General features: G+C 36.2%; 1 protein-coding gene across 2 annotated transcripts in view; it reads left to right on the forward strand.

Annotated features, from left to right (window-relative positions):
• The window catches only part of ARFGEF3 (ARFGEF family member 3), a 231,523-nt gene that overhangs the window by 196,706 nt on the left and 11,565 nt on the right, over positions 1–23,252 (forward strand). For both annotated transcript variants that reach the window (XM_001370224.4, XM_056818873.1), the window contains 7 exons: positions 3,476–3,604; positions 6,095–6,271; positions 8,132–8,246; positions 8,891–8,993; positions 9,469–9,600; positions 14,629–14,750; positions 21,970–23,194. In XM_001370224.4, coding sequence (XP_001370261.2) covers positions 3,476–3,604; positions 6,095–6,271; positions 8,132–8,246; positions 8,891–8,993; positions 9,469–9,600; positions 14,629–14,750; positions 21,970–23,194 — 2,003 coding nt within the window. The remainder of the gene's footprint in view (positions 1–3,475; positions 3,605–6,094; positions 6,272–8,131; positions 8,247–8,890; positions 8,994–9,468; positions 9,601–14,628; positions 14,751–21,969; positions 23,195–23,252) is intronic.

The following is a 23,252-nucleotide window of genomic DNA, read 5'->3' on the forward strand; positions in this document are numbered from 1 at the left end:
CCTCAGAGTTGTTTTCATTTGCATTTCTCTAAATAATAGTGATTTAGAGCATTTTTTGCATGACTATAGAGAGCTTTAATTACTTCATCTGAGAACCTGTCTCTTCATGTCCTTTGACATTTATCAACTGAGGAATGACTTGTATTCTTATATTCAACTAATTTCTCCATGTATTTGAGAAATGAGGCCTTTATTTGAGAGACTTATAAAAAATTTGCTCTATTATGATTACTGCATATTACTCTCCAACCTATTTCCTCCCTTTTAGTTTCTGGCTTCCACCTCCCCCGATTTTCCCTCTTTTCTATCATTTCTTCCCTTACTTCTCTTATTCACTTCCTCTCCTATTTTCCTTTCTGGTAAAAACACTTTCTGTCCCCAATTGATTGTGTATATTCTTCCCTCATTGAGCCAGTTCTGGTAAGAATAACATTCACATGCTGTCCTCCCCATCTTCCCTGTATTCCCCTCCACTGTGAACATTCTTTCATACCTCTTTTATGTGTATTAGTTTGCCCCATTCTGTTTTTCCCATCTCACTTCTTTCAATGCATTCCTCTTTCTTATACCCAATTTTTAATTACATTTTTATATTGTCCCATCATATTCAACTCACACCCTCACCCTGTCTATATATACTCCTTCTAATTGCCCTAATAATGACAAAGTTCTTTGTAGTCACAAGAATCATCTCTGCTTGTAGGGTTATATGCAATTTAACCTTCTTGAATATCTTATGATCTCTCTTTTCTGTTTCTCTTTTAATGATTCTCTTAAGTCTTTTATTTGGGAGTCAAATTTCCCATTCAGCTGGTCTTTTCATCAGGAATGTTTGAAAGTATTCTATTCCATTGAATACCCATTTTCCCCCTTGAAGGATTATTCTCAATTGTGCTGGGTAAGTGATTGTTGGGTCCTATCTCCTTTGCCCAATGGAACATCATATTCCAGGCCCCCCTATCCTTTAATGTAGAAGCTGCCAAGTCTTGTGTTATCCTGACTGTAGCTCCACAATATTTGAATTTTTTGTTGTTGTTCTTTGCAATATTTTGTCCATGATCTTGGAGTTCTGGAATTTGACTACAATATTCCTAAGGGTTATCCTTTTAGGAGATGATCAGTGGGTTTTCTTTCAATTTTTATTTTGTCCTCTAGTTCTAGATTATCAGGGCAGCTTTCCTTGATGATTTCTTGAAAGATGATATCTAAGATCTTTTTTGGATCATGGCTTTCAGGAAATCTAATAATTCTTAAATTGCCTTTCCTGGATTTATTTCTAGTTCAGTTGCTTTTCCTATGAGATATTTCACATTTTCTTTTACTACCTTTTCATTCTTTTGAATTTTTGATTGATTGTTTCTTTATGTCTCATGGAGGCATTAGTTTCCATTTGCCCAAATCTAATTTTTAAGGCATGATGTTCTTGAATGAGCTTTTGTATCTCCATTTCCATTTGGTCAATTCTACTTTGTAAAAACTTCTTTTCCTCAGAGAATTTTTGTACCTCTTCTTTCAAAGAGTCAATTATGTCCTTGAAGAAGTTTTTCACTTTAGTACCTTTTTGTTTGTTTTTCCATTTGGCTAATTCTGCTTTTCATGGAGTTCTTCTCTTCTTTGGATTTTTGTGCCTCTTTTACCAGTGGCCTATTCTGTTTTTTAACAATCATAGATTTAGCATTGGATGGCACAATAGAAATTATCTAGAAAGATTCCATATTTCATGAATGGGGAAAATGGATTTGCTCAAGGTCGCAAATATGATAAGTGGCAAAGCAAGGTTCTGAGCCCAGATCTTTTCATTCCAAATTCAGTGTACCTTTTATTATACCATGATACCTTTCTAGTTTAATATTTATTTGTATATACTTAGTTATGGAGCATGACTATATCCTAGGGTTTGGTTCTGGGCCCTCTTCTTTTCTTTCTAAATTTCATCTCTTAATGATCTTATTATCTCCCATAGGTTCATCTATCACCTCTATATAAATGACTTCCAGGTATATCTATCCAGGTCTACTTTCTCTTATCTCTAGTACTAAATTATTAACCATCTGTCCTGTAGGCTTCTCAAACACTCTAAGTCTAAAATTGAATTAATTATCTTTCTCACCAAATCCTATCATTATTATAATTTATATTTAGACCAAACAAAAAAATATAATCCCTCCTCCACATGAGAACATTTAAAAGAACTCTTACTTTCTGTTTAGAATAAAACAGTTAAATATTGGTTTCAAAGGAAAGAACAGTAAGGGCTAGGTAATTGAGATTAAGTGACTTGCCCAGAGTTACACAGCTAGGAAGTGTCTAGGGTCAGATTTGGATCCAGGACCTCCCATCTCCAGGTCTGGCTCTCTATCATTTAGCCACCCAGCTGCTCCTACATGACAGCTTCTTAAAATACATTCCTTGTGTTTTATCTAGGCTAAAGATCTCAGTTCATTTGACTAATGTTCAAATGACATGATTTCACACCTCTTCACTACTCTAGTCAGCATTCCATAGTACTATATAGTTTATCAGTGGCCTTTCTAAAGTGTAATGCCTAGAAGAAAAGATGGCAATCTTTCAAATATAATATAATCAGAGTAAAGTAGACTTAGTACGCTATTGATTTTCAACCATATCTAACTTTGTGACCCCATTTGGGATTTTCTTGGAAAGGATATTGGAGTGACTTGACATTTCCTTCTCCATCTCATTTTACAGATGAAGAAACTGAGGCAAACGGAGTTAAGTGATTTGCCCAGGGTCATATAACTAGTAATTACCTGAGTCCAGATTTGAACTCACAAAAAGGAATCTTTCTGACTCCAGGCCCAGCACTCTATCCAATATATCACCTAACTGTAGTTAGCACTCTGCCCTTAATCTAAACGCTAGGCTTCTACTATTGAAGTATAAGATTCCATTGGCATTTTTGGCTACTACATCATACTGTTTTTCTTCTGTTGAAGTGTAAAAATATCTCAGATCTTTAAAAATAAAATTTTAAATGAATTTTATTTTTATATCACAATCATTTCTAGTTCTCACTACACATAGAAAATAAGTTAATCTTCCTTCATAGATTAAGCAAAACCAGCCAATAGTGAATTTATCTGAAGTATTCTGCCTTCTAACATAGGAAAGGAAATGTGCTTCATTATCTCTTCTCTGAGACCAGGATTAGTCACTGCAATTACTCTGAATTTGACTTCCTTTCAATGTTTTTTCCCCTGGCTATAGGATGTTCTAAAAGTCTTAGTGTAGTTTTAAGGTATTAAAACTTAAAGCTATAAAGGAATAAACATTAAATTTCATGTACTTTGCTATCTTAGGATTTACAGATTCTACTATGCCTATGTTTAAAGATGATAGATTACAATGCATTTATACTTAATAAGTGTTTTAACTTAAACTTCTGCTAATCTGAATACAATTCCTTTTAATGTTCCTACTATGTTTAATAGTTGGTATATTTCTGTGTTTCTAGGTCTTATAGAAGTCTGGATCATCCTTCTGGAACAGCTGACTGCAGCTGTATCCAATTGTCCTCGTCAGCACCAACCTCCTACCTTGGATTTACTCTTTGAGCTCTTGAGAGATGTTACCAAAGTACCCGGTAAATATCTGTGTTTATTTATGTATGTTTTCTATGTTATTGGCTTTTAGAAAAGTATACCCACTGATGCTGGCCTTGCAAAATTACCTAAAGCTGATGTATTAATGTTTCTAAACTGTTGTCCATTTGGAACTATAGTTGTCAATTTTTGTGTCAGGAGCAAGTTCCATAATTTTTAAGCCCAGGACAAGTGGCAAGAAGACCCCATTTAGTAAAGGGACAGAGAGAGAAAGAGGAACTGGGACACAAGCAAAAAGGCCACTGCTGGACAATCTGATGGGGAAAACCAACTCATAAAAGCAATGAGGGATGCACTTCTGACTGCCAAATGTTAGCTTCCTATTTTAATTAATTATTTTTGAAATTCTTGAAAAGGAATATAATATTTTTATTACAAGACTAGCCTGAATTTTCAAAGTACTTGGGTTCAAATTCTACCTCTGACATATAGGGACTATGTTTTGAACTTGATTAATTTTCAGAATGAGATAGAACATGATTGGTATAGTATCAGTTTCCCATGACAATGTTGCTCATTCACATAATTCTATGTAATAGGAACAGAGACCACTGAAGTAGACTGAAAGTTCTGTTGTCATTACAAGCTCAAAAATATCCCATAATCTATACCTGTTGGGTAATTCTTAAGTTAAAAAATTATATCAAATTTTTCTTGAAAAGAAGCCAATTTCCAACATTTTAAATAGTAAAGAAAAGCGACTTTCCATCCAATGACCTAAACATTCTACTGAATTAGCTATTGCATTTATGTTGGCTTATTTTTGTAAATAAAATCTCTTTTTGCACATGAAACCATTTTAATCCTAAAAGCCTACTTTGTAAACCAAATAAATGGTGTCAAGTACATATAGTAATTCGATTTAATTACAGGCTTAAAAACATGTTCTCTTTTGTTTTTATAACACCTAGACATTTTACAGTGTAATCTCCCTAACCCCAACAGCCATCCCATATAATAAAATAGGGGTGGGGATGAGTAAACCTAACCAACACATCGCCTTATTAAATATAAACTATTTCACACCCATAGTCTCTCATTTCTGCAGAGAAGAGAAGGAGGAACATTCTCATATCTCTTCTTTGAACTGTTTGCTCATTAGAACAGTGTTTCTGTTCTATTGCTTGTTGTTGCAATTCATTCCACTGATTTTGTGGTAGTTACCGTACATATTGTCTTTCTGATTCTGCTCACTTAACTTCGCATTGGTTCAGCTAAGTCTTCTTATGCTTCTCTGTCTGCATTTGTCACATTCATCATTTCTCAGAGCCAAATAATAATCCATTATATCTACAACTTGCTTAAGTCTCCAAATAATAGTCATCTGCTTTTCAACAAATGTTTATTTTTATCTTTCTTAAAACCCTTACCTTTCATCTTAGAATCAATACTGTATATTGATTCCAAGGCGGAAGAGCAAGAAGGACTGGGCAATAGAGGGTAAGGGATTTGCCAAGGTCACCCAGCTAGGAATTATCTGAGGCCAAATTTGAACCCAAGACTTCCCCTCTCCAGGTCTACCTCTCAATCCATTGAACCACCTGGCTCCCCCTTCAGCAAATTTTTTTTTTATTTTTATATTATTTCATCAATTTAAAACATTATTCTTTGGTTACAAGAATCATATTCTTTCCCTCTCTCATTTACCCTCTCCCTTCCCATACCCGATGCGCAATTCTACTGGGTATCACATGTGTCCTTGATCAGAACCTATTTCCATGTTGTTGATGTTTGCACTAGGATATTCATTTAGAGTCTACATCCCCAATCATATCCCCTCAACCCATGTAATCAAGCAGTTGGTTTTCTTTGGTGTTTATACTCCCACAGTTTTTCCTTTCAGCAAATATTTTAAACACCTACTATCTTCTGGATATTGTGCTAGCTACAAAATGTAAAACAAAGCTTTTTCAATTGGAAGATATGTGTACTTAAGAAGGTAAATTTGTTCACTTGTTTCAGTCATGTCTGATTCTTCATGATTCCATTTGGGGTTTTCTTAGCAAAGATACTGAAATAATTTATTATTTTCTTCTTCAGCTCATTTTATAAATGAGAAGACTGGGGGAAACAGGATTAAATGACTTTTCCAGGATCACACAGCTAGCAATTATCTGAAGCCAGATTTGAACTCATATTTTAACCTTCTCGACTCCAGGCCAGGCTTTCTATCCACTGTGTCACCTTATTGCCCATAAATATAAATAGTAACAGCTTAATAAATACTTCTTAAATGATCAAGTTAACCAGAAAAAGTAACTTCCAACTTCAAAATTCTGGACAATGAGCAAAAATTTTGGAATAGTATCATTAAAATTTTTCATTTGTTCCCCTCAGGCGCAGAATTCTCTACGAAACTTGATTTTCAGTTTTATAATGAACCAAGTGAGCAACTTCAAATGAAGGCAAAAATCTTTAGTTTTGCTAGAATTTACTCTCAAAAATCTAAACACATCCTATTTCTCTTTCAGGACCAGGGTTTGGAATATATGCAGTTGTACATCTCCTCCTTCCTGTGATGTCCCTATGGCTCTGCCGTAGCCATAAAGACCATGCTTATTGGGATGTTGCCTCAGCTAATTTCAAGCATGCCATTGGTTTGTCCTGTGAACTGGTGGTAGAACATATCCAGAGCTTTATCCATTCAGGTAGTAAGTCTCCATTTGTATCTTTGTTTTCAATACCATTCATTCTGAGTCTTACATTAGTATTGTCACCTAAAACCTTTTCTTAAACCACATGGGTTTTGTATGAAGGTAACACACTGGGGATACTGAACAAAGATGTAAATAAAAACTATTTTATATAAGTACAGCTCTGGGAAAATTAGGAGTAATTTTAAGGGGAATTGCATAATTCAAGAAAAAGGAGGAAAGTAGCTGGGGAGTTTCATACCCAGATTAGAATGGCATAGGGAAGCCAGCAGAGAGTAATATGGCTGAGGAGATAGAACACTGGACTTGGACACAGGAAGATCTGGGTTCAGTTATTGCTTCAGAAACTTACTAGATTTGTGACCCTGGGTAAGTCATTAAATCTCTATAAACTTTAGTCTCCCGAGTAGGATGAAGAAATTGGCCATCCAAAGGATTTTAACACATTTCTATAATGTTTGGTATGACTCAACATTGAAAGCAACATTTAGTTTGGCAGTGGCTCATGCAAAGTGGAACATTTATATGTGCCAGCCACACAGAAATGGTCACCTTGAACACAGGAGCAGATTATTATGCCCAGGAGCCTCATTTCTAATGGGAGAATAAGAGATCAAGAACTGAAGTCCCAAAGGACTTCTAGAAAAATTGATTTGACATGCTTGTCAGTAAGGTGGTCTTAGGAAAGCTGGTGGAGTATAGAAGACTTTGAAATTGAAAGGCTAGATGTCTACCAAATCTACTAGTGTAAGCAAGCTTAGCTATTCAACTAAGAGTAAATTAGCAGACTTTAAGTGTATCCTATACAGCTATCCTTCTACATTACTATTTCCTCAATATGGGAAATCTGTACAAAAATTTTTGGCCCTCCCTTCATACCAAAGAAGCCTGAATTTTTTCTTTTTCTTTTGTGGGTTATTTATAGTGCCTTATTAAAAGATCTGGGTAAGTATTTGGTCACAGGCTATATAGTTTCTAAACTTTTTCTGTGTTGCCTGCTGGCTTTTGCATATTATTTGCAGATTCCACAAAATTTTTTAAAAAGTGCTATTTAATTTTTTATGCCAACCCATGATATATCAAAACTGAATTGAGGGGGAAAGTTGTGATGTGGAAGGGATATCTATATATCAAAAATAATGAAAATGTATAAATCCAAATCTTTTGTTCTTAAGGGTTAATTTTTTAAAAATAGAGATTATACTTGAAATTTAATTTAATGCAATATATTGAATGCCTTCCTGTTATTGAAATTAACAAATATTAATTGAGTTTATATTTTGCACTATGCCCTGTAAGGAAAATGAATTCATGCACTAAATTTCCTTTTACGTTTTTTCTTCTCTTATTAGAATATAAACTTTGAGAGTAGGAACACTCTTGCTGTTATTTGTGTCTTTCTAGTTCTTAGCACAGTGCCTAACACATAGTAGGTACTTAATAAATTATTTTTGTCTATATAACTATCTATCTATCTATCTAAGGCAAGTCCTTGTTCTTATGGAATTACAGTCTAATGGGGAAAAGTTTAATATAATTCCAGAACTTGACTTTTTTGTGTGTTGAATGACTATGTCCTTGCTTTAAGAGAGACAATTTTGCAAAAAATCTAGAAGTAGAACAAATAAAGAAATAAATAAAAATGCCAAATTCTGATTATCTAATTTCACTTTTATAGGTAGTAACTTCTTTTCATTGCCCTATTCACTTTCTTCTTTTCTTATATGCATATTTCCCTCCTTTGTCTGTCTCTTCCTTCTTTCTTCCTGTAAGTGGTCATTTGTGTATGTTTTTCTCACCATGATGTATTATTCCAGTGCTATTGAGTGAAAGTGTGGTATTTTTGTCCTATAGATATTAGGTATGAAAATATGATCAACTCAATGCTAAAAGATCTCTTCGAATTACTGGTAGCATGTGTGGCCAAACCAACAGAAACTATCTCCAGAGTTGGCTGTTCTTGTATTCGGTAAGAAAAGTAGTTTCTACTCCAAATAAGATATTCCACATGAAAAATAAGAGGAGAAAAAGATTTATTGAAGGAATAGAAGGAATAATCAATTCATTGCTATAAAGAAAAATGACTATATATTAATAATTATTTGCCATCTCTAGTGATTAGTCAATCAATAAATACTAAATGCCTGTTCAATTTAATAAGCACTTAGTAAATGCCTGTGCCGTGCAGAAGGAAGGAAGGAAGGAAAGTACAGAGGGAGGGAATAAGTAGTAAATACCTACTATGTGCCAGGCAATGTTAAGTGTTTTACAATTTTTTTCTCAATTAATAATAAAAGAATTAATAAAAAGAGATAGCATGAAGAGAAATTGGCTCAATAGAAAGTACAATATCTATAGATACCTCATTCACTATGTTTAGCACTGAAAGGAATAGATAAATGTCTAAGGGGCAAGCAGAGTCAAGTGATAACCTTTTTTCAGTTCAGTGGAGGCCTGAGTATACTTGAAGAAAGATGAAAAGAATGAACTCCCAGAGAAGAAAATAGTGCTGTGATTTGTCAGTTAAGCTCCCTAAAGTTATCCGATGTGTTGAGATATTGGCTAGAACTCTTCAAAGACTTACCTTGTTTCTGGCCTTATTTCCATTTGCAGGTATGTTCTTGTAACAGCAGGACCTGTTTTCACTGAAGAAATGTGGAGGCTTGCGTGTTGTGCACTGCAAGATGCATTCTCTGCCACACTTAAACCAGTGAAGGTAAATTTAAAGCTGAAAGAGTTATAAGAAAGGGTTATTCTTATTTTCACTTATTTTATAGATGAATAAACTGAGACCCAGAGAGGTTAAATGACTTACCCAATGTGATAAGGGGATGAACTTGAATTTTGAATTTGAATTTTGATCTCCTGACTCCAAATACTGACTCCTGACTCTTTTCTCTGTACCATACCAAATTTATTTTTCTGCAGGTGATCATCTTGAAATTACTCATACTTTTGAGACTAGCTCATCAAACCACAGGTTCCCAGACCTATGAGGGAGCTTAGACCCTCTGCCTGGAGCATGCTTCGCCTTGACTCATTGTCTTTTTATATTAGCTAAAATTACTGGAAAGGATTTGTAATTTGTTTGGCCAGGTGAAATGACACTACTTAGAATCAGTACAGAAGCCCCTAGAGGAGATTCCCAGCAAGTACTGCACTTGATGACATTCTGATATGTCTCTCCATAGGACCTATTGGGCTGTTTCCACAGTGGAAATGAAAGTTTCAGTAGTGATGGCTGCCAGGTGAGAGTGGCAGCCCCCTCTTCTTCTCCTAGTGCTGAGGCAGAGTACTGGCGGATCCGAGCCATGGCACAACAAGTAAGTACTGTGGGCTTCTTCCAGAGAAGATAGAGGGTGGTGTGGTAGCCTGAGTGCATGAAAGGAGGCTCAATATTGAGGACAAGCAAAGCAGCCATTCTCCATCTAGGATACTTGTAACAATTAAATGTCCAGAAGAAAGGCTGAGAAAGCTTATTGCAACAACCATCTAAGCCTCTGTCTACTTTTCCTTAGTAAAATCCTAGCCAGAATCATCTTGTCTCAATTACTGGCTCTCCTCACTAGTAGCAAACTCAACAGACCACTAATAGACTTTACTTCAAAATCCAATATGACAGATGAGTTCTCTCTTGTCTAATTGTGTCTGTTGACTTAATTAAAGAATTTTATATTTTTTTATATGGACTTTTGGCAGCTACTAAGCAAATTGGTCTAGTCCAACCCTATCCCAGGGTTACATAATGGTGGTATGGTTGGCCTTACCAGTATGGATATGTTTCTCTTGATTTTTCATTTTCTTATTATATGGTGTGAAATAGGATTGTGTAAAGTCATGAATCCACCCCATCAATTCCCCTAGGATTGAAGACACTTCTTTTGTTTGGGGACTTGGTTTTTATTTCTAGACTTCTGGAAATATGTTCCAAGTGAACATATAATGATCATCATAATGAAAAATTAAGGAAAAAGTCATCCAGACTAATGTAGGTCTGGTAATGATAGTGTTTTTAAATATAAGAAGAAAAACAGAGGCAAAGAGACCCAGACATGGAGTCAGAGGACCAAAATTTAAGTCACTGCCCTATTATTGCTTTTTATCCATGTCACAGGGGGGAAAGTCATTTAACCTCACTAGGTCTCACATTCTTCCTCTGCAAAGTGAAGTATGAACTATGCAATTGCTAAAAATCCCTTTAAATCTATGATTCTGAGTACTAGTGTCTGCTTAGCCCTAAAAGGGCTAAAGATAATATTCCTGCTCTTATAGAGTTTAAAACTAATAAAAAGCATAAAATAAATGGAAGTAAAATGCTGTATAAAGAACATGGGTACCAAGGAAGATGGCAAATATCTGTAGTACCTGATGCTGATGGATCATTTGAGTCCAAGAGTGCTGAGATTCAGTGTGGCTAAACCAATTAGGTATCCTTATCAATTTCACCACCAGTGTGGTGAGCCCCTAGGAGCGTAAGGGTCAACAGACAGTATTCTTCTGATCATGTTGTATTTCACTGATCATGAAGCCCCCCTTCCCCCCCCATTTCCAAAGAATTAAAGTTGAGAGTCATGCAGAAGCAATACAGAGGTGTGTTGTGGGTGTGATTACTCTGTCCCCATGTTGCCAATGAAGAATTATATATGAAAAACATTATGAACTATAGCAACAGAAAACTGGTGGACTGATCAAATAGCAAGATCTTAAAATAACCCATGAATAGGCCTTGTTCTTCATTGGTTATCTGCATAATGACTAGTAACACTGAAGAATGACTCCAGGAGAAAAAAAAAACATTTTTAAACAAATAAATTTAAAATGAAATAAGTTGCCTCTTGAGATATGAATTCTCTATCTCTGCTTGCTAAATGACCACTTTTCAAGGACATTTCTTAATTTTTTGGCATCCTAGACCCATTTGGCATTTTGGTAAAACCTACCAACCTCTTCTCAGAATAATGGTTTTACATTATAATATACATAAGATTAAAAAGAAAAATTAAATATATTGATTTATCATCAAAATGTATTTTTAATTAATGAACCTCAGGGGAAAATAATTATTAATATATAATCAGTGGAGTGAGAGCTAGGCTCCTAGAGACAGGAAGTCTTGTATTCAAATCTAGATTCAGATAATTCCTTATTGTGTGACCCTGAGCAAGTCACTTAACCCCCATTGCCTAGCCCTTACTGCTCTTTTGCCTTGGAACAAATACACTCTAAGATGAAGGTAAGGGTTTAAAAAAATTCATGGACCCCAAGTTAAAAACCCTTTTTGTAGACATCATATCTGTATTAGGAGAGTAGACTAGAAACTTCCATCATTCCTTCCTGTTTTCAATGTAAGTTTCTTTAGAGAAGAGAGTACCTTTTACCTTTCTTTGCATCTCCAGCACTTAGCACTAGATAACTTAGCATTAAATTACTTACATGCCTTTTTCCTTGACTGCTCCTTCTCTAAGATTCTATGATTGAGTAGTTCACCAGTAAGTGAAGAACTGATCAAAGTTTTAGACTATTTTTTGGAATGCTGGCATAAATGAGTTTTTCATCAAGTTGGCATCAGCCTTCAAAACCAACCTGAGGGCCCCCAAAATGGAGCTAATAGCATCTTCTATGTACCCATCTTGAGCTAGACCCATGCTGTGAGTGCCTGGCATTAGGTAACTGTACACAGGAAAGTTGGGAGTATTCTCCAAAGATCATTTTCAGATGTTGGACAGTACAATTCTGAATGAATAGCTGAAAAGCATCAGCACCAGACAAGCCAGGCTGGCAAAAGCAGCTATAAACTTTTTTTTAGCAAAGACTAAATCATTTCTAAAAGGAAGGAAAAGCCTTCCTCTCTCCACAGCACAGATTGTCCAAATAGGTAACTGTAGCTGAACATTTAAATAATTTTTTCAAAGTGGAGTAGGATGTCTTTGGAGGCTGCTGTTAGCTTTCTTAAACCCAAGTAAGTATTAGAGCACTGTAAAGGACTATAAGCCTCCACTTTCTTTCCCTTTTCCCTACAGAGATGATGTGTAGGTTGGTGATAAACATACCCCACAATGAATAAAGAATCTGTCAAATCTATGGAGATCCAGAATCTCCCACTCTGGGTGTTTTAAGTTTTTAAATTATATATAGTAATCACCACCATCACCAAAAAAATTTTAACTTAATAAATACATTAAAAAATATATAGACATGCTAATATAAACATCCTCTGCTTTGGCTTTGTTTTACTTGGATACTTTTTTCTCTTGATTTTATAGCTGTTATTTTTTTTCAATGTAATCATAGCATGTATTATACTTACTCTCTTTTCTTGTCTTTTTATCTCTTCATAGATTTGCCTTATTTTTTAATACTTCCAATATTTGTCATTTCTAATAGCATATTATAGTCTTCTACATTCAAATGTCACGACCATTCAGCCATTTCTTCCATTTGTTGCATTTGTGTTATTTCCAGTTATTTTGTCTTAGAAAACAAAACTTCCATGAATATTTTCATATATACACAACTTTTTACCCTCTCAATAATGCTCTTATGCCCTGACCCTAATACTCAATTTCTAAGTCAGCTTTACAGCTCTTAATGCATTTGCCTATCTTGTTTTCTAAAAAAAAAAAAATCACAGCTGCTCAAGCAATGAAATATTAGATGTTTCTCCATATTCCTATCAGCATTTAATATGATCACTTTACCATCTGACCATATTTTGTTGGATTGGTACTTAGGCAACAGACAATCTGTTGCCAGAACCATTCTCTTCCCAAAATAAGTCTTTACAGCTTGGTCATACCCAGTGGAAGTTTTGTTCCAGAACCATAACCCCTCAGAGATGCAGGATTGTCTCCATAGTATAATGAGTGTTAAAGTAAGACTTTTGCATAATATTTATCCTGTTTGAGCCATTGTTCTCCCACCAGAAACTATGTTTTGATTATGTGTTTCTCAGGCTTAGATCTTTGACAAACTTCATGGAAGTGTAGGGGGAGGATTTTCAGATATCTGTCTTATTTAACTCATCTAAGGTTCTGTTCATCTCTTTAACTTCTTTCTGATTTATTTTGGGGGGAGTTTAGATTGATCTAGTTCTGAGAAAGGAAAATTAAAGTCCACTGCTATTATTATTTTGATGTCTACTTCCATCTGTATCTCATTTAGTTTTTCCTTTAAAAATATGGGTGATCCTGGATATTTTTAATATGCTTGTTAGGTTGCTTGTAGTTATTTAACTTATGTAATGCTGTGCCTACAGCAATGAAACTTTTATGCTCTACCTTCCTATGTGGTAGAGTCTCCAGGACATAAACATCCTCTAATTCCCACATGGCTGATTCTCCTGAGTCTTTCCACAGCACACATATTTACCCCCCCCCCCCTTTGAATTCACTCCCTGAATTCCCTTTTTCCTTTAGCTGAGCTATAACATGCTGACTTCAGGTAGAATCCAGATAGGAGAGAGAAATGTTTTATCATTGTCTATACTTAATTTTTTTTTAACCAGGTGCTGGGCTTGCTATGTCTCATAATTTGTAGGGACAAAACTGTAGCCTACCTTATAAAGACATCTGTTGGTTTTTCAACTATTCTTGACTTCACATATTCCTGTTATATCCCTTGCTGTTCAATGGCTTTTCAGGCATGTCCACCTCTTTTTGGTCCAATTTAGCATTTTCTTGGCAAAAATACTCTAGGGATTTGCCATTTTCTTCTTTGGCAGATTAAGGCAAACAAAAGTTAAGTGAATTTTCCAGGGTTACACAGCTAGTGAGCATCTAAAGCCATATTTAAATCCCAGTCTTCCTGACTCTAGACTCAACACTCTATCCATTGAGCCACTTAGCTGCCTCAGCACCTTGAGTCTCTGTAAGTAGGCTACTTTACATTTTGCTAGCTTAATAATTAGGTGATGGACATGCTGTTGATCACTAGGCCTCTATCTGAAGTGTTTTGTCTTTAAAGAACCTTTTAAGAGGAAGCCTGGAAAGAGGGGAGAGGGATAACTTGAAAAAAATAAAATAAAGCAAAGATGGAATGATATCTTCTCCTATGATCATTTTCCCCAGCATTAAGTGCAGTGCTTCTCACTCAACAAATAAAGAATTCTTCCTGACTCATTTTTTCATTTCTCTGTTGAATGAATGATGAGAAGCAGCTGCAACCTTTTCAGGGGCCCATTAGGTTGTTTTAATTGACAGAAATCAGCTATAGAGAAGACCTTTCCTTAAGTAGATATTCTTTTAGCAATTCTTGATTGTATTGGACAAGCATCAACATTATTGCTGTGTATTGAACTCTGCTAAGAGATGGAAGAATTGAGTCATCTATTTGGGCTGGTTTGTTCCTTGCAGGTTTTCATGTTAGACACTCAGTGCTCACCAAAGACTCCAAACAACTTCGATCATGCCCAATCCTGTCAACTGATCATTGAGCTGCCTCCTGATGAGAAGCCAAATGGGCACACCAAGAAAAGGTAAGTAAAGGTGACTCTTAGGGGGCAGCTGGGTAGCTCAGTGGATTAAGAGTCAGCCCTAGAGGCGGGAGGTCCTAGGTTCAAATCTGGCCTCAGCCACTTCCCAGCTGTGTGACCCTGGGCAAGTCACTTGACCCCCATTGCCTAGCCCTTACCACTCTTCTGCCTTGGAGCCAATACACAGTATTGACTCCAAGACGGAAGGTAAGGGTTTAAAAAAAAAAAGGTGACTCTTGAAAAGATGAGAGAGCTTATAGATCTGGATAAGAAAACAAATGTATTCCAATCTCATATACATGCTATAATCTAGACAAGAAATCCCAGATTGTACCAGTTTGGGAATTAAAGATAGAAATCACTTTATGGTGCAATTTGGCAAAGAGGTGATTAGGGTTTTTCCTATCTAAAACATTTATTCTTTTTAACAAAATGCTTCATATTTTTACTCTTCTGCTTTTATCCATTTTCATTTGTGGCCTGGAAAATCTGTGAATGATAAATGAAGAAGATGCTCTTAAACCTGAGCATTTGAGTTTCTTTTCATGTAAGGGTTATAGATTTATTATACTTGGTCCCACCACATTCTCTCAACTGGTGTCCTTGACAACCACCAGCAAATGTTTGTGAAACAGTTGGTCAGGGTTAAGGAGCAAAGTCAGATGAATCAAATGGAACCTGTGACCTTGACTTAAAAGAACTATTCTATAACTAACTGATGTACCACATAAGAGCAATTTAAAGAAAATCAGTCCACAAGCATTTCTTAAGTACCACATGCCAACAGTTGAACTAGGTGCTGGGCATACAATGAAGGAAATACATCCTATTTCAAGAAGCTTATGATCGAATGGGGAAGGCAACAAGTATAGATATAAAAAATAAAGAATAAATATAGAGGGCACATAGGTAGCTTAATGGATTGAGAGTCAGACCTAAAGATGAGAGGTCCTCAGTTCCAATTTGGCTTCAAACACTTCCCACCTGTGTGACCCCCAAGCAAGTCACATAATCCCCATTGCCTAGCCCTTGCTGTTATTCTGCTTTGTAATCAATGCACAATACTGATTTTGAAATGAAAGGTAAGAATTTTTTAAAAAGAATTATAGCTAGCATTTATATGGTACTTTAGGATTTCCAAAACCACTTTGTAAATATTATCTCATTTTATCTTCTTCCTAACCATAGGAGGTAAATGCTGCAATTTCCCCCATTTTACAGATGAAAAAACTAAGGCAGAGAAAGAGGTTAAATGATTTAATCAGGATCACATAGTTTGTAAAGGTGTGAGGCTGAGGTCTTCCTGATTCCAGTCCCAGAGATTTAGCCACTTTGTAATGTAGCTGCCTAAACAAAGTCCTTAAGTACAAAGTAATTTGGTATGGAAGTATTCAAGCTAGAGGGACCAGGAAAGACTTTATATAGAAGGTGGGACTTGGGCTGTCACTTGAAGAAAGGAATGAACTTTAAGAGGTAAGGATGGAATGCATCCTAAACATAAACAATGCCTTTAGGCTCAAAAAATGTTGCATATATTTGAAGATGAATGCAAAGATTTTTTGCACAGACATCTCCCTATCTCTTTTATTCCTCTTTATTTAGTATTCTTTTTTCCCACAAGGCATATGTGCCACTTCAGCTGAACCACAAAGGACTGTTTATGCCAAGAGGTACCTATAAATTCCCCACCCAAAATCAGTGTGAGTGACCATGTCCAGCACCTCCTCCTTTAACTGTCCCTCTTGCCCATCTAGTTTTGGTAAACCCTCTAGAAAGAGGTGTAAGGAGGGCTTGAAAAAACATATAGTGGCTCGTAGAATATTTTGAATGATGGAGTCCCATAGCATAGAAAAAAGGACAACTGGGTAGAATTTGGGAGAGGACAGATTTTAGCTCACTATAAGAAATAACTTCACTGATAATCAGAGCTCTCTAAAAAATAGACTATACCACTTCAGGAAGTAGAAGTTTGTCATTGCTAAAGATCTACAAAGACACTAGAACTTATTAGAGATATTGTAGGAAAGATTATTTCAGATAGATCAGAATAAGTGACTTGTAAGGGCCCTTTCAACTCTTATGGTGATTCTAGTGGGAGCAAGGGAAGGAAATAAAAAGATCACTTGTACCATTAAATTAGAATGAGAATGAGGAAAATGCTATGGCTAGATCCATTGATCACAGAGGCCAAGACAGTTCTTAAAATTCTCTGACTTCTCTAACAGTCAAACTTTGGGGGTGGAGGAAGGAGAAGCTTAAATTACCTGGAGGTGGTATCTGCATCATAAGCATTGTAGTTCAAATAAGAGAATGTATGTGAAGTTCTTTGCAAACCTTAAAACCTTATGTTAGCTTTTATAATTATTATGGGGGTGTAACACCTACATATATCATATAACCAGGCACAAAATTTATCTATAACCCAAGTTTCAAGCCTAATTCACTTGCATGACTTTCCTCTTTGGAGAAAATGATTACTCAGTGCTCTCTGCCTATGCAAAGGGAGGAGTTGTCTTGGTCTTGGAAGAAGAAAGCTTTTCTTTTTCCAAACTTCAAGAGGTCATGCATTTTCAGGTCCTCTTTGGGAAGAGTCTCTTGGTGGGAAAAACAAATTGTGGCAAATGATTGTGGTCTAAAACTACTGTACCATAAGAAATAATGAGCAAGTTGATATTTTTAAAAAAACATGAAAAGACCGACATGAAATTCTGAAGAATGAAATGAGCAGAACCAATACAACATTATATACAGCAACAGAAATATTCTTTGAAGAATGACTTGTTATATTCACCTCCAGAGAAAGAACTGATAAATTGAAATAAATCAGAAATATATAAAAATTATATATATAAATATATATAACTATTGCATAAACTATGTCTTGCTTATTTCATTTCATTTTATTAACTTATATTTATAATTGATGCCTTCTCTATTGTCCAAAGTTTACCTATGAATTCTTAGAGAATTTAAAGAACTGTTTTTGCCTCTGTGACTACTGGGTCAAGTGAAAAAACATAATCTTTTCTCCATTTTCTCCATTCTTTTTCTAAGAGTGATAATTTTTTTCTTCCCTTTAAACCACTAGAATTACCATAAGAATTGAAATGGCCATTAGAAGTCAATTAGTCCTCTTCATCAAGGGGAAGGAAGGAGATACCTGAGAATTTTAATTTAATGAACAAAAAAATTAATAATTTTTTTAAAGGATAGAAAAAAGAAATCGGAAAGAAGCAGACAAGTAAAGGAGCCAGTACCTTAACATATTCCTAATTTCCAAGAACTTCTCTAGAGACTTTAGGGAATTTCCCCTTGGGTGAGATGAAATACTACTCTTGGTTAAGCTGAAATATCTCTTTCCAGGGGCAGCTGAGTTGCTCAGTGGATTGAGAGCTAGGCCTAGAGATGAGAGGTCCTAGGTTCAAATCTGACCTCAGATACTTCCCAGCTGTGCGATCCTGGGCAAGTCACTTAACCCCCATTGCTTAGCCCTTACTTCTCTTCTGACTTGGAACCAATACACAGTATTGATTCCAAGATGGAAGGTAAGGTTTTAAAAATAAAATAAAATATCTCTTCTCCATTGGGAGAGATCATTCCATTCTGTTTATTCAAAATCTGCATAATTTCTCTGATTTCTGCTTGCTGTTAGCATGGTTTGTTCTCTATTCACTATTTGTGATGGTCTTTGTGTACTTGGAATTTGGAGAGAAGGGAGTTAAGCTTTTTGGATATACTTTGGATATACCTTCCCCATAAAAAGATAATCATCAAGAATGTAGCTTGAACTCAAAAATTATTTCCTCTAGATTAGCAATATTTAGGAGAGATATGATTTTACACCTCCTTGGACAAATCTCTGTGAATGTATATACCGCTTACATAGACAACACAAATATCCTATGTACACATTTATATTTTCTTGACAAGAAGGACATTCAGAAAGAGACACAGAGCAATGTTGATAGTACTCTGTTAGTTTTAATATATATGTAAAAAGACTAAGTAGTAATAGAGTCGAGTTTTACATATACTTTACTTTTCGTATTTTTCTTAGCATATGGAAATATTTTTCTTTGTCAAGTTCTTATTAAAAAATTTTTTTCTTGGCAAAAGTATTGGTATGAAATATATTAGAGGGGTGGTAGCTGGGTAGCTAGAGCACTAGGACTGGAGTCAGGAGGACCTGGATTCAAATCTGGCCTCGGGCACATCCTAGCTCTGTGTACTCAGGCAAATAAATAATTTAATACCAGCTGCCTAGCCCTTACCATTCTGTCTTAGAGCTGTTATTGAGATAGAAAGAACGAGATTAGAAAACAAATTTTTAAAGAATAAAGTAAAAAGTAAACTGAAATTGGGGACTCCTGGGTAAGGAAACTCCCTTTACCAATTCAAGTTGCCTTCTCTATAATTTACAGTCTTAGCAAGTTATAAGTTGTCACTGGGAATTTCAGTCACAAAGCCAAGTATATCAGAGTCAGAACTTGAATCCAAGTCTTCCTGGTTTCAAAGTTGGCTCTTACATATTGCTTCCTCTTAATACAGTTGTTAATATAGATTCAAGAAATTAGAGGACATTTTTATTTCAGTTTCTCTCTTAAAAGGATTTCATAATACACTTAATAGTATAGTCATATGCCCTTTCTAATATGGCCATTAATGTGTTTTAAGGCAATTTTTTATTATTCACTAAATTCAGTTATTCAATCACTTATCCAGTCTATTATTCATTGACCTTACATGACAGAGAAAGTGAAATTTAATCCAATCAGCTTTACCTCTTTGTAGCAGCTTTGATAAAAGGTTTAGAAAAGTGAAAATTCAAAAGTATTGAGATTTTACATTCACCGTAGATGTGAATGAGTTGGCTACATGACAAAAATTATTTTCTTTCCTTTTTCTCTGTAGCTTTGAAATATGTATTTATTCTAAATATGTTTCCTCCCCTTCCCTCCTTTTTATTTGTTAATTTTACATCATTAAGCAGGACTCTAAATTAATGGGAGTGTCCATTTATTATAAAATAGATCATTTCAAGATTTATTTATTAACCCCTTAAGAAGAAAAAATATATTATTTTTTAATGATTGTCTATGACTCATACTTGTCTTTGAATTACATCTCATCTAATTATGAAAATGGTGGCTAAGGTTTCTACTTCAGGAAATATGTCTGAAACTCAGTTATCTTTTTGACAATTAAGAATTCGACCTTCAGAAATCAAACTTAGTCAATGCCAGCTCTCATCTTGATATTCCACTTCCTTGACCTGAGGCTTTGACAGAGTGTAGTGAACAGAGCTTCATGATCTTCCCCAATGAGAGCCATTTCCTCTGTATCTTTATGGGAAGTAATCTGTTTTTGATAGCTTAGATGATGTTCCAACAGGCAATCTTAGCTCTTATCAGGTTTAGCATTGATTTCCTAGTTCCTGAGCTTGAGCATTTCATGATATTTTATTAAAGCCTCTGCAGTATTTTAGACTTTTTGTCTCAGAGCCTCTCTGGCTGTGAGGATAGAGGGACATTTATTTTTAGCTAACCTTTTGAGCTTTTCTTTGTTCATTACCAAACTCTGCATTTACTTCATTATGATTTCTTAAATGATAGAACAATTAATACGTAAGACTTGTCTGAGTCTTATTATTCATTATATCATTGGCATGGAATTATATTTTCCCCTGAGGCACTAGCAGACAAAAGTCACAAGAATACTCTGCTGCCTTTGAATGTGTGGAAGGATCATCCCTTAATTTTTGTCATGCATATTAGTTCATTGAATTCACAAGTTCTGTTGATTTTATTTTTATTCTCTTAGGATCATAGATTTAGAGCTGGAAGGGATCTTAGAGATCATTAGTCTGTCTCCTTTTGTAGACGGAAACTATTTCCCCCATTGAAATAATAGCACCTTGAGAAAAGGGATTGTTTCATTCTTTGTACTGAGTAGGATACACTGAGGTGTATGGATGTTGAAATCCAGCAAGGGATACCTCAGTCCCCTTTTAGTACAGTAAGGCAGTTGGGCCTTACCACACTGGGTCAGAGTTGATGAAAAAACTAACAGGTTTATTGGTAAAACAAAATGTAGGCAGGGAGGATTTAGGAACGAGAATGCCCTAAACACTCTCACTACCTTCTTCCCTCTACATTCACCACAAGGTGAAGCCTTCTTGATCTTGATGCTCCTTGCTTCTGGTTAATATCCCCAAAGTCCTCTCTATTCTTCCTGACACCATGAATCCTCCCTGGTTGGTTTATCAAGATGTGACAGGTTTCAAGATGAAGAAGAATGAATTCTAGATGTCTGAGTTCAAACCAGCTGGGCCAGGCCTGAGGTTGACCCATCAGCCCTCACACCAGCAACGGACTCTGGACAATGGTGTTCTTTGTATGTAGAGTATGTAGAATCTTCTTCAGGTATATTTCTTTTTTGTGAAAAAAAGTCCTCCCAAAGGCAATCAAAAGGTTTCCCTTCTCTCACCAACAGGCTTGGTAAAGCAGCTTAACAGAGTTCAGTTCCTTCTTCTCTCAACTCCCAGACAGGAAGAGCTCAGTTGGCCATTGCTCCTTCAAAATCTCTCCTCCCACATTTCAGAATCTTTCTCTAGAGTTCATAGCATGTGGTCATGTTAGCCTCTGCAAGCCACCTTTTTTAACTACACTTAAATTCATTTCTATTTCTGTAATTTCTACCATAACAATACTTGTATTCTTAGTACCTAGCACACAAAAAGCACGTAATAAATGCTTGTTGATTAATTGAGGTTGTTTATGGGTATGTGCACCAACTCATGGTAAAAGGTTTGAAATGAGCAAAGCAGAATCTATGGGAACAAACATCAATCTTTGCCATAATTTAAGAGCTCATTGTGACAGTTGTTCTCTGATTGGAGCATGGTCTCAGTTGTGCAATATTTGGAGTCACTACTCTAAATTATTAATTAGAATCGGCAGCTTTATTAGCCTCCTAAGACATTGATGATCATTGGTATTCAGCATCCTGGTTTATGTTAATCCTCAACTTCTAAATATAATCATATGTGTCTGAGCTTCCATTAAACTTCATTAGAATGAATTTACGCATTTAAAAAGTCATAACATCGAAAGGAAAGCATTAGAATGTAGCTAACTGTAGCAGTTATTGCAATGTAATCATATTGAAGTCCTTTGTGAAAGATGAATGGACTACTAATTTCTTTCTTTCTTTTTCTTTGAAGTGTCTCTTTCAGGGAAATTGTGGTGAGCTTATTGTCTCATCAAGTACTGCTCCAGAACTTATACGATATCTTGTTAGAAGAGTTTGTCAAAGGCCCCTCCCAAGGGGAAGAGAAGACAGTTCAAGTGCCAGAAAACAAGTTAGCTGGTTTCCTCAGGTATATCTCCATGCAGAACTTGGCCGTCATCTTTGACTTGCTCTTGGACTCCTATAGGACAGCCAGAGAGTTTGACACGAGCCCAGGATTGAAATGCCTTCTGAAGAAAGTATCTGGCATTGGAGGGGCAGCCAACCTATACCGCCAGTCAGCAATGAGCTTTAACATCTACTTTCATGCCCTGGTCTGTGCTGTCTTGACCAACCAGGAGAATATCACTGCTGAGCAGGTAAAGAAAGTCCTTTTTGAAGATGATGAAAGAAGTACAGATTCTTCTCAGCAGTGTTCATCAGAGGATGAAGATATTTTTGAGGAGACAGCACAGGTCAGCCCTCCACGGGGGAAAGAGAAGAGACAGTGGCGGTCTAGAATACCCTCTCTGAGTGTCCAACCAGTCAGCAACGCAGACTGGGTGTGGTTAGTCAAAAGGCTTCATAAGCTCTGCATGGAACTGTGCAACAATTATATCCAAATGCACTTGGATCTGGAAAATAATGTGGAGGAACCTCCTACCTTCAAGAGTGATCCTTTCTTCATTCTCCCCTCCTTCCAGTCTGAGTCATCCACCCCATCCACAGGAGGGTTTTCAGGGAAGGATACACCTTCGGAGGATGACCGAAGTCAATCAAGGGATCATGTGACTGATGCTTTGACTCCAAAGGGAAACATTGGGGATATGTCAGAGCTGCCCTCCAGTCCCAAAGGAGAGAGGAAAGATCAAAGCAGGAAGAAAGAGTGGTGGGAGAGTGCAGGGAACAAGATCTATACCATGGCCACTGACAAGACTATTTCAAAGTTGATGACTGAGTACAAGAAGAGGAAGCAGCAGCAACATAACCTGGTCCCATTTGCTAAAGACATCAAGATGGAAAAGAAAGGAGAGCAACTGGGCTCCAGGGGACCAGACTCACCACTTCTCCAGCGTCCACAGCATTTGATGGACCAGGGCCAAATGAGGCATTCCTTCAGTGCTGGTCCAGAAATCCTGAGGCAAGAGAAGAGACCATGCTCTGGCTCAACAGTGAGCTCCCTGAGTATATCTGTAAGAGATGCAGAGGCCCAGATCCAGGTAAGAACTAGTGGCCAGAGCAGTATAATTGGGATGGGAATTAAAGTAGGGAACATAA

This window comes from Monodelphis domestica, chromosome 2 (genome assembly GCF_027887165.1).
Source record: "Monodelphis domestica isolate mMonDom1 chromosome 2, mMonDom1.pri, whole genome shotgun sequence".
NCBI lineage: Eukaryota > Metazoa > Chordata > Mammalia > Didelphimorphia > Didelphidae > Monodelphis > Monodelphis domestica.